General features: G+C 47.7%; 1 protein-coding gene across 3 annotated transcripts; it reads right to left on the bottom strand.

The window, feature by feature from the left end:
• Positions 1–1109: 1109 nt before the first annotated feature.
• On the bottom strand, positions 1110–17465 carry PIDD1 (p53-induced death domain protein 1). Of its 3 annotated transcripts, none has more exons than XM_063398255.1 (16): positions 17377–17465; positions 15271–15641; positions 13134–13547; positions 12267–12470; positions 11366–11420; positions 10965–11166; positions 10170–10298; positions 9684–9863; positions 8988–9135; positions 7869–8004; positions 7490–7640; positions 6039–6162; positions 5528–5646; positions 5010–5117; positions 3841–4046; positions 1110–3114 (listed from the first exon to the last, which is right to left on the bottom strand). In XM_063398255.1, exons 2-16 carry the CDS (start codon positions 15542–15544, stop codon positions 2877–2879), a joined length of 2688 nt encoding a protein of 895 aa, XP_063254325.1. In that variant the 5' UTR covers positions 15545–15641; positions 17377–17465; the 3' UTR covers positions 1110–2876. The 3 variants fall into 3 exon arrangements, with proteins under 3 accessions (XP_063254325.1, XP_063254324.1, XP_063254326.1); XM_063398254.1 differs by having other exon boundaries at positions 15738–17450; XM_063398256.1 differs by having other exon boundaries at positions 17309–17432.
• Between the last annotated feature and the right edge of the window lie 615 nt (positions 17466–18080).

Here is an 18080-nt window from a genome sequence, read left to right as displayed (position 1 = left end):
TACTCCAGTATGTGATGAATTCATGACAGAAGTCAGAAAGGAATGCTATATTATGATTCAAAAGATAAATGCCAGGTTAGTTATTTCTTTTGCTGTTTCAACCATCTACTGCGACTGTTATCAGCCATAGCAGCTATAGGCTTATGAAAGACTTACTGTGCCTCAAAGAGATTATTGATAAAGATAACACACCTCAAAATAATGTTTTCCACTGACTCTCATCCAGCTCAAATATTTGCTGCCAAGTCAGCTGAGGAAAGAGCAGTTGAACAGTGGCTCTGATTTCCCGCCAGCACCTCGGTGTCCTCAGCTGCGTGCTTGCTTTGGTGTCACCTCAAGGAGAAAGCCAGATGCATACAGGGAGGCCCAGCCCAGCAGTTATAACTCAGCAGGGGAAGACTGGAGATAACAATCCTTGTCTGGGGTACAATACCTACCTTTCCTTAAGTTATCAACCCAAATCCTGAGCTGTTCTGCTGATGAGACTGTCCAGGGTTTGGTATCTGCTGTTGCCTGGCTTGGTTGCCACCCATTATGAGAGTAACCTGAACACCTGGCACTAACCCTCCTCTCTCTTGGCACCAAGCTCTTTTCCAGAAGAGCTGTAGCTCTGCTGATGCCTGGATGAGTCCTCCACAGAGTCCAGCCTACCTATCCTTTATTCCAGCATTGCCCAACTCAGCTCTGGCCTGATTATCACAAATGAAAGCTGAGTGCAGCCAAGCTTCATCCTGTTGTAGCTGTGGATGCTACCTTGTGCTTCCTGTAGACTTCTCCTGCACCTTCACCGGAGGACAGGCTTACCCCACACACTGTCCCTCCTAGATTAGCCTTGTTGCTCTCTAGACCTGCTCCACCTGAGCCTCAGCTCATTCCCTGAACGCTGTGTTTCCTGGCTTAGCCCCAGTGCAGCAAAGCCACCCTCCAGGCACACCATTAACTCAGCTGCAGTGTGTCCTGTGCTTTGGAACCGGCAGTATCCAAAGAGGGGCTCTTCCCCCATTTCTGCACAGCAGAGGCAGGCTCGCCTGTGCTCTCCTGACAGCAGGTTTAAAGGCACCAGTCTCCACCTAACTCAAGGCATTTATAGAATAGCAGACCATGCTGTGGAACAGTTAAGTGCTGATTTTATTCCCAGTGAGAGCAATATGCTCAAATGCATCTCTCCAAAACTGGAGGAAAGAACAAATACCTTGTTGGTATCCATGAAAATTACAAACAATAACATATGACACAGAATATAAGAGAAAATGTACATTCAAAGGAGCATTCTGCTGACTTGAACACAACATGAGACTTGGGGCAGCACAACCTAAGCAAGCAGATCTGTGGAAGTGCCAAGGTGACAGCTCACATCTACAAGTCCTTGTCCAATGCTCCAGACTGGACATTAAGTACTCTGTAGCCTGAGAAGTTAGAACAGCCTTAAATGAGAGAAAAAGCACAATGATTTCACGCCTCTCTTTCAATAATACTGAGGGTAGGTCTGAAGCAGTGTCAGGGAAGCCACCAATGATTCTTCAGGAGGGGAAGAAAACGCCAGGATTTATCCAACCTGCAACTACACGTTTACTTTGGGTGGTGCAACCTGGCATTTTAAAACACGCTTTTGTTTTTTCAGACTAAGAACAGCCCTTTAAGTAAAGTTTAGAGAGTTATGCCGAATTCAAACCTGTCTTGAAAGACTTGAATTTACTTAAACTACAGTAGCCTTTCAGAAAGCTTGAATGTAATTTTCCACAGTCATTAGTGGGTCATTAACTGAGGGCCGTTATGAGATGGGGAACAGGAAGAGAAGAGCACCTCTGCAATATGTCATTGAGCAGCTAAAAAGCAGTAAATGCTTCCAGCATTATACAGGATATTCAGGCTAAAAAACTGGGAAATTAGTTCAGCACGGTTCATGCCAAACCCACAACAGTGCCTTATTTCACAGCTGGTCAGACCAGTTTTTAAAATGCAAATTTAGGTTATGCTTTTCACCAAACTTCAAGAGGGGTCACACCTTCACTACTACACAGTCACATTTCACTGGGAGGATGTGAGGACTACCCCTTAGAAACTGCAAGGGAAATTTTAATTGCACTTAAATCAGAGTCTCTCCCAGAACATGTCATGGGTTTTACTTTTTTTTTATAAAATGAAACTCGAACTTTGCCACAGATCAGCAGTATGTAGGCATCATCTAAAAATGGTGCTTGCAGGTGCAGCAGGCTATTCATTTCATGATAGATTTTGGAGCAAAACAAAAAGAACAATTTTTCTAGAAATCAGTTTCTTCTTTCTTCTCCACAAGTTCTTGGGTTTTGTTTGGACTTAAGGGAACTTAAGAGACTTGGAAAAAAACAGGAAACATTTTCATGGGGAATACAGTTCACATTTTCATGTGAGCAGAACACTTCATTAACAGAAATGGCTGAACAGTCCCCACGATATCACAGGCCTTCATAACATGACTGCACCTTCACTCTCCTATCAAGCACTGGAGCACAAATGGACCCAATTGCTCACATCCAGTGTTTCCAGCAGTTTTTCCAGTTTTAGGAATAAGTTAGAAATAAATACATATAATATGAGTATTAATTAATCAAACACTACTTAAGCCACTACTCAGCTGACAGACACTTCAGTCTCTAAATTTCTCCACATTTCTGAAAGCTAAAGCTCAAGGTCATGAAGAGGAAGTAGAAAAAGGATTCATAAATGCACTCTAAACTCCTGGGACTGGCAGAAGTAGCATGTGAGTACAGAGCCAAGAGAATCAATGCCCAGCTCCTCAGGAGGACACTGGCTCTTGAGGAGGGAGCAGCCCCCAGGCACCATCACTCTGGGTACCCAGAGGGGTCCCATCCAAAGCCCCTTTTCTCTGCTAGGTGCTACACCATAGCTATTGCAGAGTCCTCAGTGCTGCTCTCGTGCTCCAGGCCCACGCGGCGGATGGACTCGCTGTACTTCTGCCGCCCCAGCTCAATAACGGCTTCAATCTCATCAGCAATGTCCTGGCGGCCGCTCTCTTTCATGGCTGTAATCAGCTTGCTCACACACTCAGGATCCTCTGCGTTCTGCTGAGCCCACGAGAAAAGCATGTCCAGGATCTGCTTATTGAGGTCGTCTCTGAAGAAATGAGGGAAGACAGAAGTAACCAACATGATCTCCTGAGCAGCAAACCAAAGAGACCTTACCTAAGTCCCAGCCACGGCCAGAGCCTTAAAGAAGCCACCCAGACACACAAAGCACTCAGTGGGCCAGCCTCTTCTCCACCTAGCATACGGGAGTTGCAGTTCCTGCATGAATGTTCCTCTATAAAATATCTCCCTAACAGAAGTATCAAATAAGGCATTCTGCTTTTGAATATAATTTCCTCACAGGAACACTAGTCTGATCATAACAAGTCTAATTCTTTCCTACTGCTTTGGCTTTTTGGTCAGGCTGCATATCCCATGATGTACCACAAGCTCTTTTTCAATAACGATGATATTCACAATTAAAGCCATAGATCATTTCTCTTTGTAAGAGATGGAGGCTAGCCAGGAATCCGATCATAGCACAAAATAGGAATGCAACTCAGCTGAACTACAAAGCTCGTCAGGTTTGTTATTTCCCAATTTTGTTTTTCAAACAAAAAAGCTTTATTTTATAATGGCAAGAGAAAATAATCAGTTTCCCATTATAAGAGGTATTATTTTTAGAAGAGCCATTAGTCAACCCATCTTTAATCCAGTGAAACAATTACAGTGGAAGAACTTTCAACCAGCCAAGCATTGATTTATACTATCACACTGCAGACAGATGGACAGATAGATATAAGGCACTGCTGTTGGTTACTGTGTCCTGTCTCACCTGTTATTGTATCCTATGCGCTCAATCTGCTGGTAGGTCAGGCCCAGGCTGAGGCCGATGCTCTGCCAGTCAGCTCCCACGCGCCTGGCAATGCTCAGCAGGTTTGCCTGTGTCAGGTACCCAGTCTCAGCATTGCCCAGGTTCAGGGGAGGGAAGGAGAAGCCATACAAGGGACCGGGGTTCTCATCCCAGCAGGGTTTCAGTTGCTGTGTCCAAAGAAGAGAGAGAAAGAACATTCCTTCCCCTACCATCTGGTTTTGCAGAGCACAGTGTCTGGCCACTCAGTCTCCACAGTGAAATCTCCTTCCTTCTACTGGGGAGAAAGGAAGTTCTTGGGGCTGAAGGGTCAGCCTGTAAGAAGCAAGGACTCACACTGGCAGAGACCAGCAATGCTCACTGCCTCAGGAAAATATCAAATCGTAGTGCTCACAGTCATAGCTCACATCAGAAATTTCCTTTCCTGCATTTACAGAGCAGTTTAAAATAAGCCACATCCCTGAAGCATATTTGCCTCAGCAGTAAGAGAGCACTTAGTCTGGGTTTGTAGTTGAGGTTGTGTGTGTCAGAAAGGGATGTGAGATCATCACACATGATCGGAAGGGAAGCATTCAGCCTACCAAGGTATTTATTGTTTTAGGCTTCTCAAATGTCACTTAAATTCCACAAGCAAAAGTTGCACTTCTCACTGTAATGTACAGCCTAGCATTTAAAGCTCACACCAGAATACCTACACTCAATGTCTATGTACAAATCCAGCAAAACTACCCTATCCTATTCCTTTCTTTTCTCCTGCTGCTGACTGAGCTGTGTGACTAAGAAATTTATAAACAAAACAGGCACTTCCCTTAATTACAGCGAGCTTCCTTGCATACTACGTTGTCATTTATTCAAAGGATCCACCCTCTCTGACTCTGACCATCCATCCAACAAGCCTGTGCTTGACAGGCAAGATGAGCAGGAGAGGTGGAGACCACTCCCAGCTCTTCATGTTCTCATTTCAGAAGAGCTCGCTCACGGGAAGTATAAAATCTCCACCATGACACGGCTAGACAGCTATTTCTTGTGGTCATTCACTGCATCCCTTCTCCAAAAACAAAACAAAATTAGCTAAGCAGGAGTGCCATCCTCTTACCCCATCAAGAATTATTTTTCTGTAGGAGACAACTCACAGGCAGTTTGATGGGCAGAGTAGCAAGCCAGAGGGAGTCTGGACCTTTTCTCCTCCTGCTGGCATCTTCAGGGATGCTGTCTGGAACTGCCCCTCGGTAGAAAGAGACCTTTGCAAAGAGAAAACGTGCAGTGAGGCTCTGATTCAAGCACAGTGGGCCAGCCTATTGGCACCAAGTCTTTTACATTTGGGAAAGAATGAATTCAGCATTCTAATCTATCCTCAGCCCACAAATATGGCCTCTCAGTTACGTGTAATTGGAAGGAACACTGAGGTTCTGCCACAAAGGCTGGACTTTCTGCCAGCACCCCAAAAATGGCAGGAATGTAAGTCAGACAGTTAAGTGATGAGTGATCCTTCAAGATTACACTTCTTTATTATTCAGAGTTTAGTCAGTGAAATGCAAAGCCAGAGAAAGAGGGTAGGAAAAGAGTCATGCCCAGCACTCAGAGATTATTATCACGAGTATTCTAAAGGTAAGGATGAAGGAGGAAACAAGAAGTCAGTGTTATTGTTCACCTGGCCTTTTACAGCTTGGCCTTTTCTGTCCACAGGGGAGGTCACATAGATTTCCTTCATGTTCTTCAAGTGGGAGTAAAAAATAAATGAGAGACGTCCATCCACGCAGTCGGGGCGATCTGCGCAGAGAAACAGGAAGCATTCAACTTGTGGAGAAAAGTGTGCAGAAGCAGATCAGTCATAAAAATAAGCCCACCTATTGCCCTCTGCATGTTTACAAGAGCATGAGAAGAAATGAAAGTCTGCAAACAGCACTTTCATAAGGAAAAGCAGACAGAAAAGCTGTGTGACCAGAGAATGTGACAAGTTCAATGTCCAGGGGCTGGCTGCTGTGAGCAGTGGGTGAGCTGGAGACAGAGGGGAACACCATGGAGGAGTATAACCCACAGCAGAAACACGTCTAGGGCCAGAGCAGGACAAGAGGTAGGTAGGTAGGTAGGTAGGTAGGTAGGTAGGTAGGTAGGTAGGTAGGTAGGTAGGTAGGAGCAGAAGAAGCCCAGTACTGCTATACCCATATCAATGCTGATGCCTCGCTCAAAAGCTGCAAAAAATTGCTCTCCCTCAAACATCTCCACCATGTCGGATGGCTCAGGTCCTCGGTAGCGGTCCTGCAGCTTCTTCAGCACTGGGTCAACCTGACAAGGATGACAGTATTTGGTCTGAAGCACATCTGACCCATGTTTCTACACCCATGATGTTCCTTTCACCTTCACTGGGGAAGACTATTTTATATGAAAAGGATGTAAATAAATGAACTAACACCCATTAAAAAAGCATTTTCAGCACTCTCTCTATCTTTTTAACGGGTCTTTTTAATTCCAAAGACAAGGGGGGGATTTACTTGCTAACATATCCCACTCACTATTCAAATACATTTTCTCTGCAAAAAGACACCTGCTACAATAACACACACCTGAGGACACCAGAAAGGTCATTTTAACTTTGTAGTGCGTGATCACAGTGGCAGTGCAAGAGTCAGGTTAGATTCTTCTTTCTATTTGTAACAGTAAACCTCTCTCACCCCATGACCATTCCCAGCTGGATTACAGACACACCCAACCAACAATCTCACTCTGAGTGTCCTTGCTGCCTCATCTGGAGACAGTTTTAGCTCAGGATGCAATATAAAAAAATCCTTGCAGATGTTTGTGTCCACAGGTCACTTCACTACAGGAGCACAGGTAAAGAGAAGGAGCAACCAGAGCAGAGCATTAGGCAGAGCTGGATATACAGCCCAGTAGTGGCAGTCTGATAAAATAACCCCCACCAAGATGCCCTGCCTGCCAAGGGACACGTTCTCCACAGCTGCACATTCACACTCACACTAGTCTGAAACAACACTGCTGAGGGCTGATACCCCTAGCAAGAGGCAGCAGAAGAGAATGCATGAGCACTTCCCATCTCCTTCTTGATAAAGTCAGCCAGATGAGCCCACACTCAGAGCATAAACTAACGTGATGTTGAACTGAAGCAGATTAATGAGTGCTCATATGTTCTTTTTCAGTGCTTGAACTGAGAACAGCAAGGAACATAAGGAAAAGCACCATTTTGAACCACTCCAGCTGAAAACAAAGCACTGCTGCTGCCCACACTACCAGCCCATGTCAGACAAGCGACGTGGAAACTTTGACTTAAATTTAAGCCAACATGTTTTGCCTCATGTTTGCTGGATGATCACAGCATATACATGGCCAGTAACTGTTGTTCAGATGATTTTAGCAGCCCAGTCCTCAGGGTTTGCAGGGGAGGAACTCAATGCATGGCATCTACCACTGCAGTGAATGAGGTTTTTTCTTCCCCCAGCTCGCTGTGAGTCAGTATCACACCACCAACAGCGTGGTGACAGCATACCCCAGCCATGAGTGGGGCAGTGAACAGGACCATTCGGTGCACTGCTGCCTTTACACCCTACAAAGGGAAGGCTGGGAAGCTCAGGAGCAAGGAGTGCAACCCAGATCACACCTTGTGCTTGGGGACACACTGCAGCAGGACTTGCTCGGGATCCCTCCTCCTCTGCAGAGCAATGAAGTTCACCTGGTAGAGACGCAGCCGCTCATAGACCTTCTTGGCAATGCCTCCAATGTAGGTCTTGGTGGTGTACCACAGCCAGTACCTGGAGACAAGGAATTAAAAAAAAGGAGGGACTCTGACCAGAGAAAGGTGCCAACGTCACACCCACGATTGGGAAGAAAGACGGGTAGAGACCAAGTGCTAAACTGGGCCTGACTTGCAAAAGGAAAAGGGAACAGATAGAGTTAGTGTCATGGCCTCTGGTCAAAGTGTGGGAAAAGCAAGGCAGAGGAACATCCCATCTTTTCCTCAGGACTAATCCTGCACTTACCAGGAGAAGTGAGTGACTTCAAACATTGCATAAAGATGGGTGAATTCCAACACCACCTCACTGGTAATGTCATTCCAGGTTTGGCCCTCCAGGTCACCATGGAGAATATGCAGCCTTGACCGATCCAAATTTAGCCCTAAAGACACCAATGATCAAGAGATGCTATAGACAGCAGAAGTGTTGGGTGATTTACTTTTTAAAACCACCAAATAAGGGCTCATGGCCTTCTCTTCAGCATCCAAGACTGAAGTTTGGTCAAAGAAGAGCAGCAATAAAAGGACCAGGCTATCCCATTGCTTCTGGGATATTCTGGCAAAGTATACAGAGTTAAAATAATAGTGTGCTCATTCCCACCAACAGATCCATTAGACAATTCTAGTTCTAAAATCTAAATCTAAAATCTAGGGTTAGTAATTAAGTTCTATCTCTTTCTAATGTACATCTCACAGACTTTTCAATCCTGATGCACTTCAGGCATACAAATACCAGGCCATGTTATAACAAAGGCCATCTACTTCTTCACAAGAAAACCCAGAGAGGTCAAAGAAAAATAGGAGTAAGGAGACTCAGGGTACTCAGCAAATAAAGGAATCTCTGGCACGACTGAGGCTATTTTTAGCAGTTTTCAGAGTGGGATGTAGCTTAGCATACAATCATACATTTTTAAATGCAGTGATTCAGCACCTGATTCATATGCAAGAAAAAGTGAAGGCAGACCCCTGGTGGCAGCATGTTCATTTCCTGCTTCAAGCTATTCCCAGTCATGAATTGAAGCCCTTTTACAATGCATCTTCTCAGTGAGCAGGAGTGCCTCTCCAATCCACCACAGTAAAACCAGTAGTTTAAACACACATGTGGTTTGGCAGAGAAATCCTTTTGCTAAGACCACTCTCCCAGCCTGTCTGGTCTGTGAACCCCAGCCCTGATCTGACAGACCTGAACTACCTTCAGCTGCCACCACTCTGCACCACCACACAGCCAGCGGACACACCTTGCTGTTCCTGCAGGAAAAGCAGCAAGCTTTATTAACAAACAGGGGAGGCAAACATAATTCTCTCTTGCCATTTGTGGTTTTCCAAATATGGCATTTCCCTTCATCAGTTTTGGGAATAAGCTGACCTGTGACCCCAGGTGGAAGAGGCAGCTGAATTCTCACTGGCTTGAGAAAATCCACCGTGGAGTCCTGGGAGAGGCAGAGCAGGGGACTGGCTGTGCACCCTGCATGGGCTGTGATTTCCTGGATCTCTTCTGCAGAGACTGGCAGCACCTGGATGTGGCAGACAGCACAGTGAGCAGAGCAGTCAGGCACCAAATTCCACACTGCTCACTCAGTTCCTCCAGCACCCAGCAGGCAAATGCTGTTCTTGCTGCAGGGCCCGTTGAGAAATAAAGCACAGTGAACTTTGGCTGAAGTCTGGCTGGGGTGGACTTAAAGTATTACAAGAGCATCTAGCAGCTCTACAGAACAATGAATTTTAGTGGGGTGATTTTAGAGTTAGATTCCCCACCACCCCCAGTTCTCACTAAGCTGTTTTACTAGGGTCGGTTTTGCAAGGGAACAAGAGGCAAGATCTTCTTGTGCTGCCTTCACAGCAGCTGCCCACTGATCTGCTGGAGATCCCTTTCCCACACTGGGCAGCACAGAGCACGGCCCATGTTGCAGGCAGGGCAGTTTAGGGAAGGTGATCTGAGATGGGTCAGCCCATGACGCAACCACATCTAGACATGAATTACCCTTGTGCAGACATCTCTGTTTGGTTCTGCACTGAACATGAGAAAACAGCTGCACCAGAGCTCACCAGAAAGCATGCATACCTGCAGCTTGACACTACGAGGCTCTTTGGTGACTCCAGGAGGAAAGATCACTTTGATGTTTGGATCCACACTGGAAAAGAGCAATGTCCCCTCTGCTGGCACTTGGCATTCATTTTGGACAAGTCGAGACACAACAAGGAACCAAGAGAAGTGAAGGACACAACAGTGGGCCACACACTTCTGTAACAGAGGACAAAGAAGAAAACACATAGGCATATAACTTAGTACAATAAAGGCAGAAAATGAGTACCAGGCAAGCAGAAGAAAGTACTAGATCAGGGATGAAGCATGGCAGGCTGCATCTCATCAACTTCAGGAGACACACCTCCATGAAGGAGGAAACCTGGAGCTGAAATCCACTACATTTTATAGCAGCTGGTCAAATCACAGCTCACGAGATGTTTCAAACAGGCTCACCCTTGGCTGGGCACAGCCAAAGAGGGGAACAGGAACAAAGTGTGTCACTGGTAATTTCAATCTGCTCACCTTTGATTTTCTCTTCCGCTTCACTCTGGTTTCCAGATCACTCCAGCTCTGCCCACTGAAGGTCCGAACTACCACCTCATGCTGGTGAGGGGTTTGAGGTGAGATATATGGCATCCAGATCTGCACCTCCTGGCAAAAAAGCATTCCTGTGAGACACCGACTGAAAGGATAAAACCAAACCCAGCTCTGCTCTGTGGCTTCCTATGCAGACAAGAAGAGGGAGGGCAGAGCATGGCCTGCATGCAGGGAATCAAAGAACCTGCTCTGCCCTGCAGTCTCTGGGGAGGTGACAGGAAATGTCAGGTCTGCTATGGACTGTCAAGGCAGGAAAAGTTCAGCAGCTTCTGAGCAGAAAGGGCAAAGCAACTTTTGCAGTGAGCTGCTGTCAGCCATGATGGGACTGGTAGATGGTGTGATTACTCCCCAGCTTGAATGCAAACCACACAATCAGACTTTTAGAGAAGGATGCAAACCATTCTCGTTTCAGGTGAAGGCCAGACGCTGGATTTACCCTCTGGTAGAGCAGAGGGGTTGTGAGTGTGAAAGGTTATGGCTCAGCTCAATCAGGAGCAATGGAGAAGGCAAAGGTGCCAGGCCAGCACAGCATCAGAGAAGCTGTCTGTGTCCTTTCTGACTCTCTGCAGCAGGGCTTCTTTGAGAGGCGGTCCTGCAGCTACTTAAAAGCAGCAGGGATAGGGGTGGCTGTCTCACAGGTCCCAAAAGGCGCTCTCAGAAGATTCCACTGATCTACTGCAAGGGCAGATTCATCAGGAGGTGACCTGGGTGTCTCCTCACCTGCTGGAATTGGACCCCATGAGGCTGCAGCTCCAGGACTCTACTCAGCAGGACATCATGGTGTCTCAGCTTTACCCACTGAGGATCCGGCGTGAGGGATCGGAAGGAGATCCGCAGAGGATCAGAGGCAGCCCCCGGTGGAAAGTAGAAATGGATGCCACAGGCCAGGACCACTTTGCAGCCTTCAGAGGTGATAGTAAAGCTTCCAGAAGAAAGGCATGAATTTATGACATTGTGCAGTGACTTCAGCCCTCCAAAAATCAACAGAAGAATCTCATAATTGTGTTTGACTGGCCTACTGAGGCTATAAGCTCCCACACATTCTTGCAATATCCACCATGCACCTTGTCTGGGACCTTTTTACACCACAGTAACATCAGTTCTTAATAACAGAGGCTTACCTGCCCTCTCCTGATTCAAGGAAGAGTCTTTTTAGCCTTCTGATACTGGTTTTATCTGTGGCAATAAGAAGATTTGGGTAGGAGAAGGAGATAGAGGTTACTTAAACCAAGGTAGACAAGAAATGCTGAACAGTTTTGGCTTAATCCTAATCTGACAGAAGCTGCTAATGGAATCCTGGTCACACTGCAGTGGGCTCCAGAACACACCGCAGCAAGAGGATGGCATGAGGCCTCAAGGTCCCAAGACATACTGAAAATGCTGGCTCTCCCCCAGGGAAAGTCAAAAGCTGAGGGAATTAGAAAATATTTCAGTTTACCCTTGCAGCTTTCAGGGCCATGTGTGACTGCCTGGGAATCAGTGCTTGCTCTTGTGAACATGAGCACCATTGAGAAACTCTGCTCAGATTCCCGTTCACTTCATCACCTTCCTCTTGGACAAGGAGCTGCTCCTGTGCAGCCTGTGAACCTCAGGAAAGCAGGAGGTAACTGAACAGCAGAATGACTCCTTGCTGCTCTCTGAGGTTCTAGCATGAGCCACCACAGCCTTGCAGGGCCATGCAGCAAGTCCAGGAGCTGGTACTCACCTCTGCTAAAAAGGCTGGACCCCTTCAGGGACCTCTCCTGATCTGTTTCCTGTGAGTCCCATTTTCACTTCCACTGTAAAACCCTACCAAAAAAGCTCAATTCCAGGGACCACTGAGCCCTTCAGACTGGGATAGGCCTCATAAAAACCTAACTAGTACTGTCTGTATCCTTACAACTTAATAATTATTCCAGAGAAATAAATGCTGATCTGATTCCCCCCTGCTTGTCTTCTCTAATCCAAACCCATCTACACCATGCTGGGCTGAGTGAGGGAACAGCTGGGCAGAACACACAGCAGCAGAAGCCCTGCAATTACCGGCCTGCGGGGATGGTTCAGTCTCCCCCAAGGGATTGCCTCGGACGTGCACGAATGGCAGGCTCTGGATCTCGGCAGGGATGGCACGGAGGCAGTTGTTCTGCAGATCAAGTCTGGACAAGTTGGGCAGGCTGGCAAGCGAGGCAGGGACTGTCACCAGGAGATTGCTGTGGAGATGCAGCCGACGCAGAGACTTCAAATTGGCTGCAGGTTGGAACAAGAAGTGACCCCCCATCTGTGCTGTTAATTGCATTGCACAGCAGCTCTAACCCTCCCTCCCTCCTCAGCCGACGTAAACACACACATAATGAGGGAAAAGCACAAAAGCTTAACATCCCTTTAGCTCACTACATAAAGGAGTGCAAGGAATTAGCTGAGAGGCAATGCAACCACCTCTGTCCTCTGCTTTTCAGCTACAAGTAAGCCCTTCTGTAAGAGCATCAAAATCAGCTGTGGTCACAATGTAATGCAGGACCCAGGAAGCTGGGCAGCAGAAGTCAGAGCACTGCTCCACAGTGAACAGTGTGATTTCAAGCCCAGATTTACATCCCATCAAAGCTCAGCTCTTCTGTTACTAGTCCCAGATGCTACCCAAAACAAGCCAGGCCAGATCCTCAGTCATTGTAAATTGTATTGAAATCTCAGCAGTGTTGCTGATTCCCAGAAACAGAAAGTGTGGTCCAGAGCGTTGTCAATGCTCAAATGCACTGACTGAACCAAGCATGATCCTTCTGGATACCCCTTCAATTTGGCTCCAATATAGCATGGTTTATGCTAACAGCTCTGGGGATAGAGACCAAGGGTCTCAGAGGTTGTACCAAAAGCTTGGCAAGCCAATTTCCTTCTCTTCCCCAATAAAATACATACCTAGGGAGTCTGGGATGCTCAATAAGCAATTCCCAGAGAGATCCAGCTCTGTGCAGTTGTGCAGATTCCCAACTTCTTCAGGGAGCAATTCCAAAGCATTTTCTGAGAGATCCAGATCCTGCAGCATTGACAGCTCCCCAATGCTCCGAGGTAAGTCTTTCAGCTGATTTTTCATTGCAGAGAAGAAAGTCAGTTTGCTCAGACGGCCAAAGTCCTCAGGAAGTGTCACCAGGCTGTTGTGGCTCACCAGGAGCACACGGAGGCTGGGGAGGTGGAGAATGCAGCTTGGCAAGATGGAGAGTCTATTGAAGCTGAGATCTAAATGGGTGAGACACCTGAGGTTCCCAAAGTCTGGTGGCAAGCTTGTCAGGGAGCCATGCTGATAGGAACCAAACTCATCCCTGGCATGGCCACCTGGGTGGAGGGAAGTGGAGGAAGAGGTCAGTGTGCTACCAGGAGAGCTCACCAGCCTCATGGGAGACTCAGCACAGAGATCCACAAGACTGGGAGTTACTGATCACACTGAGCAGCACTAAATACGAAGTACACAGAGGAATGAGTTTTCTGCTCCGTGCCTCAGTTTCCTGATCAGTGAGAAGGGTGTAACAGTGCACAGCTGCTATGAAGCCAGGAGATGCCACAGTGAACCAGTACAGCTCTGCTAAACACATCTGGAGTCAAAGCTCAGAATGAGCCAGGCCACCCCACACACTTAGTACACTTCAGCAGGGTGGCCCATGTACCTTCAAGCCTCCCACTCTCCTTCCCCACTTCTTCCTCACTACCAGTGGCCAACACATAACACTTTATGGATCAAGGAAATAGTCCTTGCCCTCAAGGCTTTATCCATGCTGTTGAGAAGCAAACAGCCCTGAGCACTGAAATCTGCCCTTGCACGACTGGAGGGCACACGTGAGGAAAGAGCAGTGAAAATGTGGGAGGAAAAGTAGGTAATTCAGTGTTTTGTAGGCAGACAGCACAGAGAGGGAAGAATGAAAGTTCCATATCCCAGCTTGTGACACTCAGATTGGAGAAGGGCTGTACCCCTGGAAAAGAACTTGAGCAAACAAAAGGAAACTTCCAAATTTTTGCACTTGTTCATTGTTTCACACTCCTTCTCCACTGTTTTCTATTTATACCCATACACAGCAGAGGGCACCAAACATTTTTTCATGCTGCATAATGGTACAGAATGAGAACAACCAAACTAACAGGCACCTTGTACTTTGTACATAAGAGCTTAGTGAACTACATTACTGCACTTCAGGATGCTCAGGGTGTGTGTACATCTCACAAGACTGATAAGAGGTACTGCTGTTACTGCCACCTTACTAAAGAGAGAAAAGACAAACCAAATTATTCATATGAGAAATTTGTGACAGATATAGAAACAAACCTCAGAATTTTCAGTTTTCAGCTAGAACCCTGAATTCTGCCCCCAAACTCCCCCTTTTTCTTTCATTTATTTTTAAAATTCTGCTTCCCAAATAGCGAATGATTCAGTCTGATACAGAAATTATAGAAATTGTATTGAGATCCTCCCATAATAAATAGATGAGACAGTCAAAGAATGATTTCATGTTTATAGCTCTAAGAGTTATTGCACTTTGTCAAATTACATGCACACCCTGTGTCCTACTTTAGATAAAATGTTGAACTGAATCAGCCTCTTCTGGTCTGTCTTGAACTCTGCTAAACCTACAGCCACTGACAATAATCAAGGATTAAGCATTGATTAATTCAGACAGAAACACAGCAAAGACAGCTTATTATACTCCCAAAAATTAAAGAGGGGCTGAACACTTACCAAACACCTTTCAACCCCCCTCTTGTTGTGTAACTGCAAAAAAATGCTCTTCTTCTAGAGAATGGCTGCAGAAAATACTGCAGCATCAACCCAACCAGATTCCAAAAACCCAGTCCCCAGGCAGCTTTAGAAACTAAGGGTGGAAATAAGAGTCTAGAAGCTGTATCTTGTTGAAATCTGCATTCAGCTCTGACCAAGGCTGAGCCAAAGCTCAAAGGGGCACTGCAACAAAACACTTCCAAGGGCAGTTTGTCTTGCAGATGAGGAGAGAAGGATTAACAAAAAAACGGAGTCTAGAAAAGTTGGATGGTGATGGGTCCAGGAATTTACCTTTAAGCACCAGGGATTTCAGGTGCTTCAGATGAGGAAGGCTGCCCAGTGTGGTGTCAAGGAGGCAATCGTTGCTGCTGAGCCGGAGGAACTCGACCTGGACCACCTCTCCCTGTTGCTCCTTGAACAGCTGGAGGAAACGGCAGCAGCCGTCAGGATAAACATCCAGGTTCAGTCTGTTGTCCGCAAGGCAGGAGCCAGCAAGGGCAGGAGCCCCCGAAGTCCCCTCCCCACACTCATCCCCGAGCCCCAGCAGCTCTGCCATCTTCTGCATCTCATCCACAGGGTCCAGACATGCTCTGACTTGCCAGGCAGGCAGGCACTGGCAGCACCACAAGGCAGCTGGGGCCAGGAGAGGAGGAAAGATGGCTCTGAAAAAGAATACAGGTGCACAATGAAGGCTCCTGCCCCAGTCCAGAGTGGCTGGAAACAGTTTATAATCACAGCAAGATGGTAGGAAAGACTACCTGTATGTTACTGAAAGCTCTGGAGGCAGAGAGCACAGAAATCCAGTGTGACACATGTCACAGAGGCCTCTCCTTCTAGGGAAAACCTCTGAATTTTTCCAGCCAATATCTCAGCAGGGATTGGAGCAATTAAGCATCATCAGAATAAAGACCAATATTAAGTTAAAAGATATAAATGTAAATGCCTATGCCTAATTCAGATTTTAAGGTGCCTTAGTGGGAAGTTTTACAAGCAGAGAAGAAAACTGGGGCAGGGAGAGTTGAGCCAGAAGCAGAGCCCAGAGGCGGCTCACAGACTGTAACAAGCCCTCATCAAACCTGGTTGTGAAACCAAGTGTCAATGGGATAAAAGCAAGTGGACAAAGAGCAGCAGAGAAAACGTGTCAGGGACGGACAGAGTTAGGAAAGGCACGTCGGTGGTGCAGGAGCAACACCTCCTGAGCTTGGCTATTATAGCTCATGATGTAAATATCAGGAGCTCTTTGTAAACCCAGCCATAAATCGAATTGGTAAATAGAAGTTTGAGTGATGCAGAATTAGAACAAACTTGGCTGCTGTGCAAGGCTGGCAGAAACAAGCTAATGCCCCAGCAACAACCTAAAGAGCAGTGCTTTTAAAGTTAGCCTGTGGGACATGGCAGCACTGATGTTCCCAAGGGACAGTCTGGGGGAGGTGTCATCCCCTGAAAGAGCAGGAATGCCTCAGCCTGAAAGAACAGAATTGTAAGGACAAGAAGAAGAGGAAGCAGAGCCCAGAGGCAGCTTGCAAACTGTGCTGGGTCCTCGTTGAATCTGGTTTGTGAAACTGAGTGCCAATGGGATAAAAGTGAAACTACTGCTTTAGTATAAAGGTGAGCATTTCTTGCAAAGACACTGTGCACAACATGTACACAGCCCCTTTACAGACGTGTAAGAAAAACGTCCATCTGCTATAGCTTTGTAAAACTGCCAGTGGTGAAGGAATCAGAGGGCAGCTCTGGAAGCCACAGAGGCAGCCTTGGGGTCAACAGACATGGATGGACGTGGTGCCACAGACACTCCAAAACATACAGCTGCACATGGACACACATAGCCCTTCATATAGACACACAAACAAACCCCTCACATGGACGCACACCCCTCACATGGACACACACAGCCCCTCACATGGACAGGCACAGCCCCGCACATGGACAGACACACCTTCACATGGACACACAAACAAACCCCTGCACATGGACAGACACAGCCCCGCACATGGACACACAAACAAACCCCCGCACATGGACACACACAGCCCCTCACATGGACACACACAGCCCCTCACATGGACACACAAACAAACCCCTGCACATGGACAGACACAGCCCCGCACATGGACATACAAACAAACCCCCGCACATGGACACACACATCCCCGCACATGGACACACACAGCCCCGTGCACGGACACACACATCCCCGCACATGGACACACACAGCCCCGTGCACGGACACACACAGCCCCTCACATGGACACACAAACAAACCCCTGCACACGGATACACACAGCCCCTCACAAGGACACACAAGGCCCCGTCTCCCCACGCTCACTATCCGGGCCCCGGCAGCAGCTGCCGCCGTGCCCCGTGCCCGGCCGAGCACGGCCCCGCTTGTCTCACCCTCCGCACCGGCCCCGGGCACTCAGCGGCCGGGGCTGGGCAGGGCTGGGCTCTGCCCGCCACTTCCTGAAAAGTTCTCAGGAGCTGCGCCGCGATCCGGGGCGGGACGGGACGGGGGAGGTGCCAGAGGCAGCGGGACGTGGGTCGGATGCTGTGGGGAATCGTATGCAGGCGTCCTGCTGCCGCAGGAAGGGCACGAAAGGAGATTTTCCCGACACGGCCACGGCCCCGGCACCGCAGCCGGTCCCGGTGCAGCTCCCCTGGGCTCCAAGGGAGCGGGAGGCACGGGCAGCTCCGGGTGTTGTGCTCATTCCATACAAATCCAGGGAGAGAAATTGAGCAGGGGCTGCGAGCCCAAGAGGGCGCAGGGCTGGGGCTGCCCTGAAAGGAGCTTGTTGCCAGGTGGGGGTCAGCCTTTTCTCCCGGGCAACAAGTGACGGTACAACAGGACATGCTCTCTAGCTGATGTCCACGTTCAGGCTGGACATCAGGAAGAATTTCTTCACAGAAAGGGTGGTCAGGCATTGGAATGAGATGCCCAGAGAAGTGGTGGAGTCACCGTCTCTGAAGTGCTTAAGGAAAGACTGGACGTGGCACTTCGTGCCATGGTCTAGTTGACAGAGTGGTGTTTGGTCATAGGTTGGACTTGATCTCAGGAGCCTTTCCCAACCTAATTGATTCTGGGACTCTGGATGCAAGATGCA

This window comes from Prinia subflava, chromosome 5, assembly GCF_021018805.1.
Source record: "Prinia subflava isolate CZ2003 ecotype Zambia chromosome 5, Cam_Psub_1.2, whole genome shotgun sequence".
In the NCBI taxonomy this organism is placed as follows: domain Eukaryota; kingdom Metazoa; phylum Chordata; class Aves; order Passeriformes; family Cisticolidae; genus Prinia; species Prinia subflava.
The sequence above is the reverse complement of the archived record's forward strand: the minus strand, read 5'-3'. Positions and strand labels throughout refer to the sequence as shown.